This window comes from Canis lupus, chromosome 26, assembly GCF_003254725.2.
Source record: "Canis lupus dingo isolate Sandy chromosome 26, ASM325472v2, whole genome shotgun sequence".
In the NCBI taxonomy this organism is placed as follows: Eukaryota; Metazoa; Chordata; class Mammalia; order Carnivora; family Canidae; genus Canis; species Canis lupus.
In genome coordinates, this window is record NC_064268.1 from 14,392,571 (window position 1) to 14,409,192 (window position 16,622).

Below are 16,622 nucleotides of genomic sequence, written 5' to 3' on the forward strand. Positions count from 1 at the left end.
AAAGAAATGTCCTCAACTTGATGCTGCTTTCCCTATGATTCATTTAACTTTCAGTCCACTCAAAAGAGGCCAGCTGCTCCGGACATCCCCGAGATTTCTAATGTTACCAGTTCCTCCAGTGGGGTCAAGAGGTATCATGGGCAGTGGGGGAGGTCACACAGAGCTTCATCTCCCTGGACAGAGGAAGTGAGCAGGAGTGGGGTCAGATAGGAGTCTGAATTGGTGACTATGCTTCTAGAAACAATTTTGTTACCTCCAGGGACAACCTACAACCGCACGTTGACTCACCAAGAATTCACACAGTGGTTGACAAACCATGGCCCACGGGCCAAATCCGTACCATCAGCTGTTTTTGTACATAAAGTTTTATTGGAAGACAGGCTCACATTCATTCAGTGGCATGCTGTCTTTGGCTGCCGTTGTGCTACAATGCTACAACGTCAGAGGTATTTGCCACAATGGAGGGGATACGGCCCACAAAGTCTAAAATGTTACTATCAGGCCCATTATAGAAAGTCTGGTGACTTCAGGGTTAAAGCAAAGAGGAGCTGCACAGGAGTAGGAGGCTGATCCTAGAGGGTCGAATCCTTGCTCTTCCTTCGGCTGCTTGTAAAAGCTTCGGCAACTGTCTCCTGAGTCTCAGTTTCCATGTGTGTAAAACGGAGATAATAACAGTCTCTCCCAACCAGGGCTGAGATTATCATTACATGAGATCACAGTGCGTAGAAACGCTGAATAAGCATTAGCCTCAACGAATAAGCCAGTATCTTTCTAAGCTCTGTTAATAACCAGACAAGAATGACTTATAATTAAGAGAAAATCAATTTCAAAGAGCGAAGTCATTAGCTGCCTCTGAGGTTGGAACTGATTTATAAACTCCCCCAGGACAGAGAACAAACCTTGGTATCTCAGGATCCCAAGGGCCCTTGGACCAGTGGGTGCACAACTCATGTTTGTGGAGTTAATCTACTCTCTTCTAGCACAGCGGTCCCCAGATATCCCAGACAGTTGGAATCCAAACGGATGCATTTTCTGATTCGGCAAAATGAGGTGCCGGGGATGAGAAGCAATTCATTCGAAGTCCAGGGCAGAGCTTTAAAAGAAAACCAACCCCCAAGATTTCAAGGACCTTCTTCTGTTAGATAACTTAGGTTTTTTTCATTGCACACAGTCAACAAGGGTCTAAAATTAAAAAGGAAGAACCACCCGGGGTTCTCAAGAGGCTTAGCTGATCTCTTCCCTCCCCAACTGGGACGGGATTCGGTGTCTGCAGAAAAGGCTAGCTGGCAGTGATATTCTTATACAGAGCAGCAGCTGGGGGAGGGAGCAAGCACTACTCTGAAAATGGACAGGTGTCAGGCACAGGGACAGTGGCAAACGTCTCCACGCACAGAGCCCCCCTCCCTCTTCGACTGCTCTGCGTGCTGGAGAATGGCTCACTCTTGATGACTGCAAGGGAGAGAGTGGCCAGAGAGGAGTCAAGGCGTCACTGTGAGCCCTGTCCTTGCTGCCAACAGACACCAGCAAGGAGCCGCTCCAACGGGAAGCCAATGAACCTGAGTGGCCTGTTCAGGAAAGCTGAGTGGCTCCCCGCTCTCTGGAACTCAAGAGGACTTGGGAACTGAGAGGCTGCAGGTGGCCAGAGGCCAGAGAGATAAGCAGACCACTTTGAAGGCACTTCTACTCTGAAGCCCTTCTTCCTCCCCTCCTTCCCCAAGGCCTTCCTCCAAAGCAGCCTGGATGGTTTTCTGGAAGGAAGGATCTAGAAGGAAGAATGGAGGAGAAGTCATCTCTTGCCCTCACCTCTTAGATAAAATCCAGATTGCTGTCATGCCTTGCAAGGCCCTTCCAGGCCTCCTCCCTGCAACTCTGAGTCTTGCCTGGTGCTGTTTCCCCTTATTCATGGCACTCAGGTCACAGGGACATTTTTTCTGCTGTTTCCTGGGGCAGGGACTTTGCACATGCTCTGCTCCCTCTACTGGTCAACTCTCCCCCATCTTTGGAACTCAGCCACTTCTGACCCTTCAACCTAAACTTGCTCTCCTCTCGAATTTGCTGTAGGGCTGCTCTAATGCTATGCTTTTCCCGTCAAAGCACTTGTCATAACTTATTTGAGGTGTATGTCTGTGTGGCTAACCCATCTCTCTCACTAAGCCATAGACTCCATGAGAACAGGGACGGTGGCAGGTGGAATAATATCACTCTGCCCAAGAGGTCCACATCCTAATCCCTGGACATTGTGACTACGTCCCCTTCCATGACAAAAGGGCCTTTGCAGGTATGATTCAGTTAAGGGTCATATCCTGGATCCTCTGGGGGGGCCCCAAATGTAATCACATAAGTCCTTATGAGAGGGAGGAGGATGGCTCAGAGTCAGGGAGAGAATCAGATATGTGAAATCAGTGATAGAAATAGGGTTGAGAGTGGTGTGGAGCTCTGTGCAAATGGGTGCAGAAAGCCACGAGAGGCTGGGAAAAGGCGAGGAAGTGGATTCTTTCCTAGCACTTCCCAGAGAAACAGCTCTGCGGACACCTTGATGTTTAGCCTGGTGAAACTGACTTTGGACTTGTGACCTCCATCACCGTAAGATAATAAACTGGGGCTGTTTAAAGCCACTAAGCTTATGGTGATTTGTTACAGCAGCCACTGGAAACTCATACTGGGCACTCCCGGTTTGTGTACTGCTCCATCCCTACTGCCTCGTGTAGTAATGGTACAAAGTAGATGCTCAGTAAATATGTGCTATGGAAATAGATGGAGGAATGCAGTCTGAGGGCTAGGGGATGACTTGAAGACAGAAAACTGCAGCCCTGGGCAGTTCAAGAATCTCAAGTCATTCGTTGATTCATTCAATTACTCCCTTATTTAAAAAAAAAAAAAAAACATTTCATTAGTGCCTTTGGCAGTAGGCAACATTCTGGGTTTCAGGTATAGAGGCATGAATGAAGCAGACATGTTTCTTTGTCTCATGGAGCTGACAATTCTTATTGTCATGAGGACATGAACACTAAAGTTAATAAATGAACAAGTTCATGGCAGGGAAGGAGGAGCACTGTTGAGCATTAAGAGGGAATCAGGGCAGAGTGAGGGGAGGTTGAAGGTTTTGAAAGGAGGAAACACCCACTTGCCACTCACCATGTCAAACACACCCACATGATTTGGAAGTGAGTAGCAGAGAACAAGGAGGTCAATCACAAACCCTACCAAGCCTGTGTCTGATGCACTTGGTTTTCCAACTAAAAACCCTCCTTTCCTATGTCATGAGGTTAACAAGTGAGTCAAATGTCTGTTTCCCCTACAAACCCTTTTGCAAAAGAATGTTCTAGATCAGTCCATGTTGGAGACATTGTTATACCTAGGCATTAGCTGGAACAGTCTTTAGAAAACTCAATATCTGGCAGGGAACCATGGTCAGAGCTGCCTCTCCCATCAGCAAAGGCTCACAGTCAGGAGTGTGACAAGTGACTAGGACTTTATGTGAACAGGACAGGCACTTGTCATCCTGAGAGAATTTTGCTATAATCTTCTAAGTCAGGAGAGAAGATTTGGCAGCTCTTCGGGATGGTCCTATTTTGCTTTCCATTTCAATATTGCATTTTACCATTATTATTCAATTATAAAACTGGTGCATGCTCCTTGGTATTCTATACATTGTAGCAATGCATAAAATAAAATTATTCTTCTTAGAAACACCTGCCATGAAGTTCTTGCAGACTTTTTTTGTGCGTGTATAAATACACAAGTTTATATATACACACATATAAACATACAACTATATATAATTATTTTAGAATAGTAGGATGTTATTATACCAACAGCTTTGCAAATCACTTACTTTCCCACTTAAATGACATTGTGGATATCTTTCATGTCAGGATAGCTACGAGAAGTCACCCCATTCTTTTTAAGGGAGGCTGAATATTTGATTATGCAGATATATTACAGTGTATCAGGGCCTCTTGATTGCCAACCATTCCCCACTTGGGTTGAGTCCAGATTTTCCACTATTGCAATGAAATCCTTACATACAGATCCCTGCGCCCTACGCAAGCATATCTGTATATAAAGTCTTAGAAGTGATATTGCTGGTCTAAGGAATGTACATATAAAACTTTGACAGACAATGCAAAATTACCTTCTCAATGGGTGATTCAATTCCTACTCCCAATACCAGAGTATATGAGGATTTCATCTTTATTTCCATAATTCTGATTAGGCCCATATTAACCAGCAGTGATGGAGAAAATGCCAAAAATGGTAGCCATGGTAGTTTTGTTTTTGTTTTTGTTTTTGAGAGAGAGAGAGAGAGAGAGGGTGAGGGGCAGAGGGAGAGGGAGAGAGAGAGAATCTCAAGCAGGCTCCACACCTAGCATGGAGCCTGATGTGGGGCTCAATCTTACGACTCTGAGATCATGACCTGAATGGAAATCAAGAGTTGAATGCTCAACCAACTGAGCCACCCAGGCGCCTCAGCATTTGTTAAGATCTTCAATGAGACAGGCACTCTGCTCAGCTCTGTACATGTATGATGAGGTTTAGTCCTTCAATGATTCTATGAAGTAGATACTATTATTATTTCCATTTTACAGATGAGGAAGCAGAGGCACAGAGTGGTAACAGATTGGCTCAGTATGATGCAGGTATTAAGTAGTAGGGCTGGAATTTGAACCCAAGCAGCCCAGGTCCAGAGCGGATACTCTTAATACTGTTTTAAAGTGCCCTCCCTCAGAGGATCCCTTGGCCCACTCCCCAAATGTCACAGTCATGAGATGCTCTGGAGTAGATGCAGATCCACTGGCAGGCTACCAGCAAATCAGCAAGGACTCCTCAGAGACCGGACCGAAGGAATGAAGAAGCTCAGGGAAACAGTGATCACTCCTGGTTAGCTGGGTCTCTTGTCTACAGATGCCAGCAGAGTTTTTTAGGGACAGAAAGAGCCACAGCTCTTTCTGGTTCTCCCTTAAGAGATCCTTTCTCAGCCCCTAGCCCTTATGCAAGCAGCAAACAATTTCAGGGAAAATACCCTGAAGTCAGTGTCTGGGGGTGTGGTGGAGTAGCTCTAAGAAAGCACCCAGACCCACTACCCTCCAGGTTTGGGGGGTCATGAAGTACCAACTGGTCTTTCTTCCATTCACCCCCTTCCAGTGAAGTAGAAATGGACCACCCTGGGGTGGCACTGGGAGCTCTCTATCTGTGGACATAGAGGACAATTTTGGCCTAATTGACTCAGGGAAGCACACACAGAGATGCTTCCAGCTGCTGACTCATGTTATGGTCCTTGGTGGCTGCCAAGTGAGTGGCCTTCACACCAAACAGATACAAGACTGTCTTAAGCTTGAACTTAACAAAAAAATCTCAGTTTTGCCAAGACTTCAAAATGTGCCCTACTCCTATGGACATAGCCCAGATCAAAACAGTGTGGGCAGGTGACAGCTTGTCCTTAAATCCAGTAGCTGTATCGGGATGTTGCCTCGGTGTGGGAGTGGGCTTCCACCTGCCTACCAGCCATGCCCCCATGGCTGATTAGGCTTGGAAGTGTGACCTGTGACTAAGGACCAGGAATTCCTCCCCCTGCATGAAGCTCCCTGGCTCAGGTGAAATCAGCCCCCAGATCAGCACCATTCAGTGGAATTTTCTGTCATGAAAAAAATGTTCTATAGCCACACCGTCCAATATAGCAGCCATCAGCCATAAGTGGCTACTGAGTAATCAAAATGTGGCTAATGTGACTGAGGAATTAACATTTTAATTATATTTAAATTTAATTCATTTAAATTTACATAGCAACATGTGCTATGGGTACCATATTGAGTGACACAGCTCTAGATTCCGGTTCCCATTGACCAAGCCAGACCTCATTCCACCAGTCTCCTTCCTGACATCAGCTGTGGGGCTGAAAATATGGCCAAGATGGAAAGTCCTTAGAGTTCTAGAAGAGGAAGTGGACTGGGCTAGACCTCAGAAGAGATGGGAACACTCTTAGATCCAGTTCACCTGAGCAGAGGAAGATCTAAGTCTAATGACTAAGGAGGCTCAGCAGCCAAACATCTCGTGAGTGGCTTCTCCAGCATTGCATAGCCCCGTGCATGGTTGCAGGTTAGCAGCCAGATGCCCTGCAATTTGTGAGCCAGGAGAACCTTTTGGATCCTCTCATTCATTTGTACCCTTTCTGAGGTGGGGAAGCTGAAGTCAGAGGTCAGGTGGCATGAACAGGACAGAACTGGATACTGAATCCAGGACTCCAGCTGCTCATTCAGGGCCCTATCCTGACATCTGGAGTAAGACTCTGTCTAAATGCAGCCCTGCATCAGGATCCTGATGCCAATTTCAAGCTATTTAGCTCATGAGACCACTGCCAGCTCGAATACATGTCCAACGCTTAGTTGGAGACACTGAGTTGCTATTGACCAAAAGTCCCTACCTCTCTGAGCCTCAGTGTCCTCATCTGTAAAATGGAGTGGAGAAGACTTATTTTGTGGCTAAACTAAAGATCAAATATGGTAATATGTGGTGATTCCCTGCACATGGGAAGGCTCAACTGCATGTCTTCAACCTGTTGACTGCCCTGGACACGGCTCTGATTTGAACCCAATCCCTCCCGCTTCGGCGACTCCCCAGTGCAGAGGTACCTGGCAGGTTGAAGTTCTTCTGCTGCCTCATGCACTGCGGGGAAGGGTGCAGGGGAGAAGGCGGTGTGGCGCTGGGAGGGAGCGGCGGTGCTGGCGAGGAGGGTGTGGAGGACGTGGTGGATGAGGGATTGCTGCTAGAGTCTGGCTGGTAAGGGACAGGGATGTGGTCCTGCAGAAAGAAAACAGGGCAGGAGCCAGGGGTAGGCAGAGAAGCAGAGACACAGCAGTGAGAGAGAGCAAGGAGGAAGGAACCCCCTGCCCAGCATCCTTAGCCCCCCTCCCCTCAGCCACGACCCTTCCTATGTCCCACCTGTTTCATCATCCCCACCTGCCAGCTGGTTTGCATCCAGCTGTGGAAGGAACAGTTTCTGGCATCAATTTCCTGTCCACTGTCTGGACTCCAGAGCAAAAGGTTACCACATAATGAAAAGCCACATAGGTGACAGCCATGCTCCCTGTGCCTTCTGATTTTGGAAAGTCCCACGCCGAGGTGCCCAGAGTGCTCTTCCCATCATAGCACTTCTCCTCCCGAGTGTTTATTAAAGAATCGACAGCCTGACAGCTCAAGAGAGAGAGTGTGAGCCTTTGGCTTCTTCCCTCACATATCATTTGGAGTGAGCCCTGCCTCACCTGGACCTCAAACCTGCTCTAAGCAAACAGGAAGACAGATCCATGTGTGCACCCTCAGGACAGACCCGGTGGCGGTGGCATCAGGAGCAGTGTTGTGGCTTGAATAGAGTTCCCTAAAGGATCTGCCTATTGGGAAACTCAGAATGACCTTATTTGGAAAAAGGTCCTTGCAGATGGAAATAAAGATCTCAGGAGATCATTCTGGATTAAGGTGGGCCCTAAATCCAGTATCAAGTGTCCCTACAAGAAATGGGAAATGAGAGACACACACAGAGGAAAAGGCTATGTGAAGACAGAGGTAGAGATTAGACTGCTGCATCTATAAACCAAGGAATGACTAGGATGGCCAGAGCCACCAGAGGTTTGGAAAGACGCATGGAGCTGATACTCTCTCAGAGCCCCACAAGGAACCCACCCCACTGACACCTTGATTTCAAACTCCTGGTCTCCAGAACTTTGAGAGAAATAATATCTGCTACTTTAGCTACCCAGTTCGTGGTCATTTGTCACGGCAGCCCCAGGAAACTCATACCAGCAGCAACCTGAGTCAGGCAAGCACAGATTCAAATCCCGCAACCACCTCCTCCCTCTATGTCCTGGACAAAATGCCTAACCTCTCCATCCTTCAGTTTTGCTCACTGTAAAATGAGAATAATACCAGCAAACCTCCACATCCTATAAGAGGGATTCCTGCCTCTCTAAGCCAACAGAACTAAGTGTTTTCAGAGGCAACTTAATCTGTCCACACACAAGACAGCAGTCCCTTGGTCCCCACATTACTCAGAGGTCCATCACTCTGACCTGCTCCGGGTGCCTGAGGACTCCATTATTTAACAACAGGTGTATTTACCTGCCAAATTCCAGAGTCAGCATAAAAACACCAACCAGCATAGGAGGGCAAGTGGGAATGGGACATGGACATTTTCCATCTAGATGCCCAAAGGGTGCCTGTGCTACACGTATCACCCTCCCAGGACCCGCTCACCCCCACTGCCTCCAAGTAAGCCACTTCACTTCTGTGAGTTTCAGTCTCTCCTAGTCCCTCATGGGGGCTAAGAACATCCATGTGCTGGGTCTGCTGTGAAGTTTAGATGAGGTTACGGATGCACCTATAGCCCTCGCGTTGGGCCGAGGCATTTTGCTGTCAATAAATGGTAGCAATTACGTTGATGACATAATTTGCTATTAAGGTTTTTATTTGAGGTAAGTGCAGATTCACATGAGTTTTAGGAAGTAACAGAGGTCTTGTGCATACTTAGCCAGTTTTCTGTGATGATTACATCTTGCAAAATTATAGCACAGTATCATAATGCAGACATTGAGTTGACATAGTCAAGATACAGAACATTTCTACCACCACAGGGATCCTGCACGTGGCCCTTTTATAGCTATCCCATTTCCCTCTCTTTCCTTGCATCTCTCCCTCCCATCTTTAGCACTAGACACCACTAATCTATTCTCCACTTCTATAATTCTGTCATTTCAAGAAAGCTACACAAATGGAATCATACAGTAGGTAACTTTCTGGATTGGCTTTTTTTCCCCCCAGAAGAATTCGCTGGAGATACATCCAAGCTGTTGTGTGTATCAAGTGTACACTTGTGTGTATCACTTTATTTTTAAAGATTTCATTTATTTATACATGAGAGAAACCTAGATAGAGGCAGAGATATAGGCAGAGGGAGAAGCAGGCTCCCCATGGGGAACCTGATGAGGGATTCGATCCCAGGACCCTGGGATCATGATCTGAACCAAAGGCAGACACTCAGCCACTGAGCCACCCAGGTACCCCAAGTTTCTGCCTTTTGATCGTCGAGTAGTATTCCATGACATGGATGTACCACCGTGCGTCTGACTATTCACTCATTGAAGGACAGCTAGGTTGTTTTTCCTTTGTGGCTACTGTGGATAAAGTTGCTCTGTGAACATTCTTGTACAGGTTTCATATGAACAATAGTGTTTATTTCTCCAGGATAAATACCCAGGAGTGCAGTTTCTGAACAGCATGGTAATTGAACTGCATATTTAATTTTTAAAGAAAATGCAAGAATTGTTCTTTGGAGTGACTATGCCATTTTATACAACACTGTATGAGTGATTGATTTTCTCTGCATCCTAGCCAGTATTTGGAGTTGTCACTGTGGTTTATTTTAGCCATTCTGATAGGAATGTAGTGATATTTCACTGTGGTTTCAATTTGCATTTTCCTAATGGTGAATGATATTGAACATCTTTTCATGTGTTTACTTGCCATCTGTATATCCTTTTTGGTCTTGATTACTGTTAACTATATAATAAGCTTTGAAATTGGGCAAACTGATTCCTCCCACTTCATTCTTTTCCAAAATTGTTTTTAGCTATTCAAGTTCCTTTGCCTTTTCATATAACATTTAGAATGATCTTGTCTTTATCTATAAAAAAAATCTTGCTGGAAAAAAAAGTCTTGCTGGGATTTTGATAGGAATTAGGTATCAATTTTTGGCAGAGCTGACATCTTAACTATGTTGCATCTTCCAATCCATGAATATGGTATGTTTATTTGCTTCCAAATTAGAAAATAGGAACAGCGGTTTATGTCTTTTGCCAATTTTGAGACGTTTTTGCCCATTATTTCTTGCAGAACTTTTTAGCTCTGCCCTCTTTCTCTCCTCACAGGACTCTAATGACACCAACACCATGCCTTTTATTGTTGTCCCAAAGATCCCTGAGGCTCTACTCATTTTTTTTCAGTCTACTTCCTTTCTGTTACCAGACGGTGTACTTTCTACTGCTCTATCTTCAATCCCACATATTCTTTCCTCTGCCCCTCCATTCTGTCATCAAGTCTCTCCACTATTTAATTTTAATTACTGCATTTCCTAGTTATATGTTCTAAAATTTTCACATGGTTCTCCTTTATATCTTCTTTTTATCTGCTGAGACTTTCGACTTCTTTGCAGTGATCTATTTTTTCATTTGTTTCAAGACTGTTCATAATTACTTATTGAAACATTTTTATGATGACTGCTCTAACAATCTTTGTCAGAGAATTCCAAAATCTTACTCATCTCATCTATTGATTGTCTTTTTTCATTCAGTTTGAGATCTTTCTGGATCTTGGTGTGATGAGTGATTTTTCACTGAAGCCTGGACATCTGGGTGTTAGGGTGTGAGACTCTGAGTCTTATTCAAACCTTCGGCTTTAGGGGCACCTGGGTGGCTCAGTGGTTGAGCATCTGCCTGTGGCTCAGTTTATGATCTTGGGATACTGGTATTGAGTTCCACATCAGGCTCCTCACAGGGATCCTGCTTCTCCCTCTGCCTATGTCTCTGCCTCTCTCTGTGTGTCTCTTGTGAATAAATAAATAAAACCTTAAAAATAAATAAATCTTCGGCTTTAGCTGGCTTCCTGTGACACTGCCCTAGCAGGGAAGAGGGTGTGTGCTGTCTTGTTATTGCTGGGTAAGGGCAGATGCCTAGGCTCTCTGCTTCTATTGGCCTGGCCACTGAGGGCAGGAGGATTTCTAATTGTTGCTGGGTGGGGATGGGAATTCCAGCTCCTTCATAGGCCTCCACTGATACACTCTTGTTGGGAGAAGTAGGAGTGCCTCATTACTACTCCCCATGGAACCTCCACTGATACCAGGGATGGGGAATAGCTTCACTAAAGGTGGGTGGTAGTAAATGTCCTGACTCTCCATCAGGCCTCAGCTGACCCTACCTCATCAGGTGGGGGTGCTGCATTACTGCTGGATGAGGGGGCTCACAGTCCTCAACACAAACCAGGCTACTTCACATCTTCAAGACTTGGGACATGCTCTTATTCCTACTAGGAATATCTGTCTAGTCCTAGTCTGCCTAGAAGACACAGCTTACCTTTCCTATCTTCTGAGAAGCTCCCCTGACCCCTGATCCACCCAGTAAAGCACATCATTCGCTCTGAAAGCTACCTCTGCATTACTCCCTCAGCTTCAGCTATCGCTTCTACCTCGTCACTTCTCAGTCTACTTGTTTGTCTCATTCTCATTCTCTAGGCTGGGTGCTCCCTATTCTCAGCACTTAGAAATATGCCACAGTGTGGTCCTTCCATAAATATGTGCTAGATTAAGGAAAACAAGAAAGAGTTGGATGGATGAAGAGAAAGAGAGAGGGAGGGAGGTTTGAAAAGATCTATCTCCTCCTACTAGACTGTGTCCCATTCATCTAGGAATCTGCAGAACTTAGCACAGAAATAAAAATGTAAAAGGTAGTAATAAGTGCTATATGAATGAGTGAATTAATGGAAAAGAAGGAGAACTGGAAGGAGAGGGAAAGGGAGGAAAGGGAGGGAATTGTGTTTTTAGAAGGAATGATCTCTACCTCTTTGAGGGTAGGAATTAGGTCTTTCTCATCTGTTTAGCTCAGGGCTGCTGTAAATATACAGAATCATCCCAAGAGAGCACTGCATAGGTACCTACATTCCTTGGCCGAATTGCTACAACAGGAGGGGAAATTCCTTCTGCAGGTCAGACCCAGAGCTACAGCCCAATGGGACCAGCAACTGGAGGTTGCATTCCATTGAGAGGAAACTCACACTCTATCAGATCATTCCAGGAAGGGCTAGTGGCATAAATCCTCTTTCTGAGCCCAGCTGAGATGCAGAAGTATCCTTCAGAGACCTCCCAGTCCAACCCCTTTTTCTGTAAACAGGGAGACTGAGACTTGGAGAGCAGGGAATGACTTGCTAGAGTCATATAGAGAGTTGTGACCCAGGTCCTAACCTCCAGCCCAGCAGCAGAAACACAAGATAGTGCCAAGTCACAAGAAATCCACATCTGACTCTGGGAAGGAAACAGAAGCATGCTTATCTCCCAGGTCCCCACTCCACTCAGTTGTGTACTGGTCTGGAGGTGGTGGTGATGATAACTGCCTCTCTCATGGACTTTTCCTGAGGAAACTGTCCCTACCCTCCAACCCAACAGATTGTGCTGAACAGGTAGTCCTAAACAATCACACTTGTCTTGTGACTTCCACAGCTCATACCCAACACAGGACCACAGGTCAGAATGAGATTGCAGCTGGCCCATGACTATGACATGGAATGAAAAGATGAACTGGCCAATAGGAAAAAGGGCAAACAGCATTAGGAGCACAGCAGAGAGGAAATGAGGTTCAAAGAGAACAGAAAGAGCTACAACAGGCCAGAAAACAAATAAGCCGAGGTGATGAAGAATAGGAACTATATGGCGGCAGAAGCAATGGCATGGAGAGAGGGAGGTAGAGGATGAAGAAACCAGTCAACAGTAACAGCTTAGAGCAGACCCACAAAGAGTAGCTGAGTCATGGTTCTGATGGAAGAACAGGATAATGATCCATGGTCTTGTGGCAGGTCCAGGGAGCTGGCCCCAGCGCAAGACCAGTTGGAAAGGGCATGCCTGCATGCAGCTGTCTCAAATAGCAGCACCGGAGCAGGCAGGTCTTCAGCCTTGGACACCACTGCACATGGGGTTTTGATGCCTTGATGTGGAAGCATAAGTGGTGTAGACTGGCCCCTGAGTTGCTGGCAGATGCTGCTGTTCCCCCCCCCCCCCTCCTGTTCCTCTTCCCCTCCCCATTCTGTCTCTTTGTTACTGAGTATCCAGTGGCGGACTAAACCCTTCACACGTGTCATTGCATCTAATCCTTTTCACAATCCCAATCACGTCTGCTATCGTACTGTCCCTTTTATGGGGATTGGGTTGGGAAGGGGGGGATACCAAGGCAGAGAGAGCTTGCTGTGACCACTCAGGTGAAGGAACAAAGTTCCAAGCCCAGGCCTTCTAACTCCCAAATGCACCCTCTTTAACTATTCTGTTGGGAGAAAAGCTAAGGCTTTTCGTGAACCTGGATTGACTGAGCCAGACAGGAGAGGAGACAGAGCAATGAAAAGGAAGTCTTCAGACCAAATTGGCTCAGAAATCTATTGCACTAACCACATCATTGCCTGACAAAAAGAATCTGTGTGAAGCCAGTGAGAAGAGAAAGAGAGGAAAAAATAACCCAGCCCTGTGATAGATCCTGTCCACCTTCAAGTCAAAGCTGCTTTCTAAATAGAGGTTAATTTATTTCTCTTATCAAATTCTCCTGCTGGCAGACAAGCAGAACCATGTCATAGTCACTGATCTATCTGACCTGTGTTTCTGTCCCATCTGATTGAGAGGCTCACTGTGCCGGCAAAGCCAGAGGGGAAGGTCTCGAGATGGCTCTGAGCAACCCACCCCCTAAGATGTCGCAAAGAAAAGAATGGGTTATAGACACACACAGTTACTTCTCAGGAGCTGTACCATTTGAGCCCCCTAAGCACCCCCAGAGGTGGGGATCCCTTCTTCTAGAGACATCTATGTATCTTTTGCAAATAACAAAGAAAAAGTGGACCCAGCCTGACATTTGGATTGGAAGCCCAACATTGAATCTGATAGTGGTATCTAGAATTTCCTGGGCACTTACCATGTGCCAGGAACCATATTAAGTGCTTTTACGTTAATTATCACATTTCATTCCCAAAACAACTCTCTGAGGTTGATGCTCTTATTAGCCACCATGAATACTTTATTTTTTATTTTTTAATGATTTTATTTATTTATGAGAGAGAAAGAGAGAGAGACTACAAGCAGGGGAAAGACAGAGGGAGACAGAGGGAGAAATAAGCAGACTTTCCGATGAGGAGGAAGCTTGATGTGGGGCTTGATCCCAGGACCCTGGGATCAGGACCTGAGCTAAAAGGGCAGATGCTTAACCAACTGAGCCACCCAGGTGCCCCCGCCATGGGCACTTTAAAACAGGGCCTCAAACTCCTTGGACTCCTCCCATTGACAGGTGGGATCTATGCCTGCCTCTTCCCCTTGAATCTGAGTAGGAGCATGAGAGCCTCTATCAGTACAGTATACATATACCAACCCTTGGCTAGTGACAAATCAAGACAATGCACTGGCTTTTATAATGCTAGGTTATAAAAGCCCATGCAACTTTCACCTTGTTGGCTAAAACACTTGCTCTTTGAGCCCTGACTGACCTTGTAAGAGACCCAACTACCCTGAAACTGCTATATTCTGAGGAAGCCCAAACCATAAGGCAAGTCCACGTGTAGATGCTCCCACTGAGTCTCTGCTGAACCCTGCCCCGTGCACTCCCAGTCCAGACACCACACAGGTGAGTGAAGAAGGCTCTAGATCAGGGGTTGGCAAACTTTTTCTTGACATGACCAAATAGTAAATATTTTAGGCTTTGTGAACCATGTGTCTCTATTAGAACCACTCAATTCCCAATTGTAGTGTGAAAGCAGCCATAGACAATATGGGTGTGGCTCATTCCAATATAACTTTATTCACAAAAGTGGGTGCAGGTGCTGAACTGGTCAGGCCTATAAGCCACAGTTTGCCAATCTCTGTTCTAGAAGAATCTAGCTCCCAGAGGTGTGAGTTTTCCCTGTTGAGTCCCTGAACATCATGGAGCAGAGCTCAACCAGACCCACTGTACCCTGTCCTAATTCCTGACCCACAGACTCCATGAGCATAATGAAAAGGCTGTGGCATACCAGAAAGTTTGAGGTACTTTGTCGTGCAGTGGTGGATAACCAGAACATACCCATTTCACATACAGGAAACTGAAGCCAAGAAAGATGAATGGCTTGCCCAGAGTCTCACTGCTAATAAGTAGGAAAAGCCAAGGTTGATGGCAAGGTTTGCCTGACTGCAGAGGCCAAGCTCTCTACTGCTGAGATGATGCCACAAGGAGCCAGATGGTGAATGGCTGAGAGCCAGTAGTAAAAACGGTGGGTGATAGTGCATGAGAGAAAGAACATATGTGCTTTGGTGAGGAGGCATGCAAAGAGTGATCAGGGATGGAGGGAGGGACCAAATTACGCAGGGCCTTGCAGGCTGCAGTAAGGAGGTTGATCTGTTTTCCAAATGCAGTAGAAAGCCACTGGATGGTTTTTAAGAAGAGGGGGATGGGATTCAAATAATGTTCATTAGGAATCACTCTGGCTACTATGTGGAGGGTGGGTTGGGGAGGGGGCAATGCTCTCTCCAGCCTTATGCAGAGAAGCAAGATTGAGCCTTGCCAGGGAGAGGTCACTCAGCCATTGTGATGCTCACCTGGGTCCTGAACACAGGTGGTGACTTCCCACATGCTTGAGTTGATCGACACTTTACCCACCTTCAACACAATACATGAAAGCACTGGAGACTTTGAGAAATCACCTGTTGGCATGTGCAGCCTTTGCCTCCTACTGTCACAGTAGGCTGCAAGTCTCCCTGGGATAGTTCTGGTGCTGTCTGACCAACAGACCAAACACAGGATGTGGAAATCACCCTGGAAATTTCCACGCCATGGTGGAGAGAAAGATGCACAGAGAAGCTCACTGCTGACCACCATGTGAGGACCAGCCACAAGCCAACCAAACTGGCTGAGGCTCAGAGCTTTGGGCCCCCCTCCAGCCCATATCTATCACTGAGCCTCCAGCAGGAGCTCAGAAATAGATGCCCCATCCCTCGGTGGTCCAATTCAAAAGATGTGTTAGCCCAGAACCATCTGCGAAGTTCATCATGGCAGATGGCAAAACATCTCATAGGGCAAAGAGGGCAGATCTGGTCCACTAAGGAATCTACTCAGGCTCTCCTGCTATATCCCCACTGCCCCTCCATGAAAGACTCATTCATTCTCACTTTTATGTGCCCTCTCTCTAAATTAGACAGATTTCTGGCACACTGACTCTTCCTGTGATGGCTGGATGTCCCCCAAGCTTAGCTTGACACAAACAACACAGAACTAGGACACCCCAAGTGGACTGGGAGGCAAAGGATCCCAGAGCCAGCCATGCAAGCTCCCCCACCCTGTCTTCCTGCCCCTCCCAGGCAGTGGGCAGCCCCAGCCCCAGCATGCCCCAACCCAGCAGGACCCCAGCCTCACCTTGCTGATTTTGTTGGTTTTGGGGAGCGTCTGACTGATGTGCAGGTCCGAATACCGGGGTGGCTTTCGTAGAGGGTTGTTGATGTCACATGGGACGGACTCTGTTCGGACTAACCTTGCTGGATCCGTAGGGGTAAAAACAGCAATTTGGGAGTTTAAGTACTACTTTGATTTTATACGGTTATGCCAGGAGAACAGAGCTGGGACCCTACCCCGATGGTCTCCCCACCCCATCCCAGGACAGAAAGGGAATTCTCTAAAAATGATAGCCCTTGTGTCATGGTAGTAAGATCCAGTGTTCTCTGTGGGTTCTAAAATTTTTATATTCTCAACAAATGACTCGTCAATTAGAAATTTTCATCATAACACTGAAGCTATCCGGCTGTTTTCAATACCATAATTGTTTCACACTGGCATTCATTTCAGACTTGACTCTCCATTGAAATACAAGAGGTT

The 16,622-nt window shown here is 46.3% G+C and overlaps 1 protein-coding gene across 15 annotated transcripts in view; it reads right to left on the reverse strand.

The window, feature by feature from the left end:
* Positions 1-16,622, reverse strand: part of KSR2 (kinase suppressor of ras 2) — a 442,470-nt gene that overhangs the window by 68,721 nt on the left and 357,127 nt on the right. For all 15 annotated transcript variants that reach the window (XR_007406266.1, XM_049102042.1, XM_049102049.1 and 12 more), the window contains 2 exons: positions 16,167-16,285; positions 6,630-6,798 (listed from right to left, as the gene is read on the reverse strand). Coding sequence is in view for 14 of the 15 variants with exons in the window: in XM_049102042.1 (XP_048957999.1) it covers positions 6,630-6,798; positions 16,167-16,285 (288 nt within the window). In the remaining variant the exon portion in view is untranslated. The remainder of the gene's footprint in view (positions 1-6,629; positions 6,799-16,166; positions 16,286-16,622) is intronic.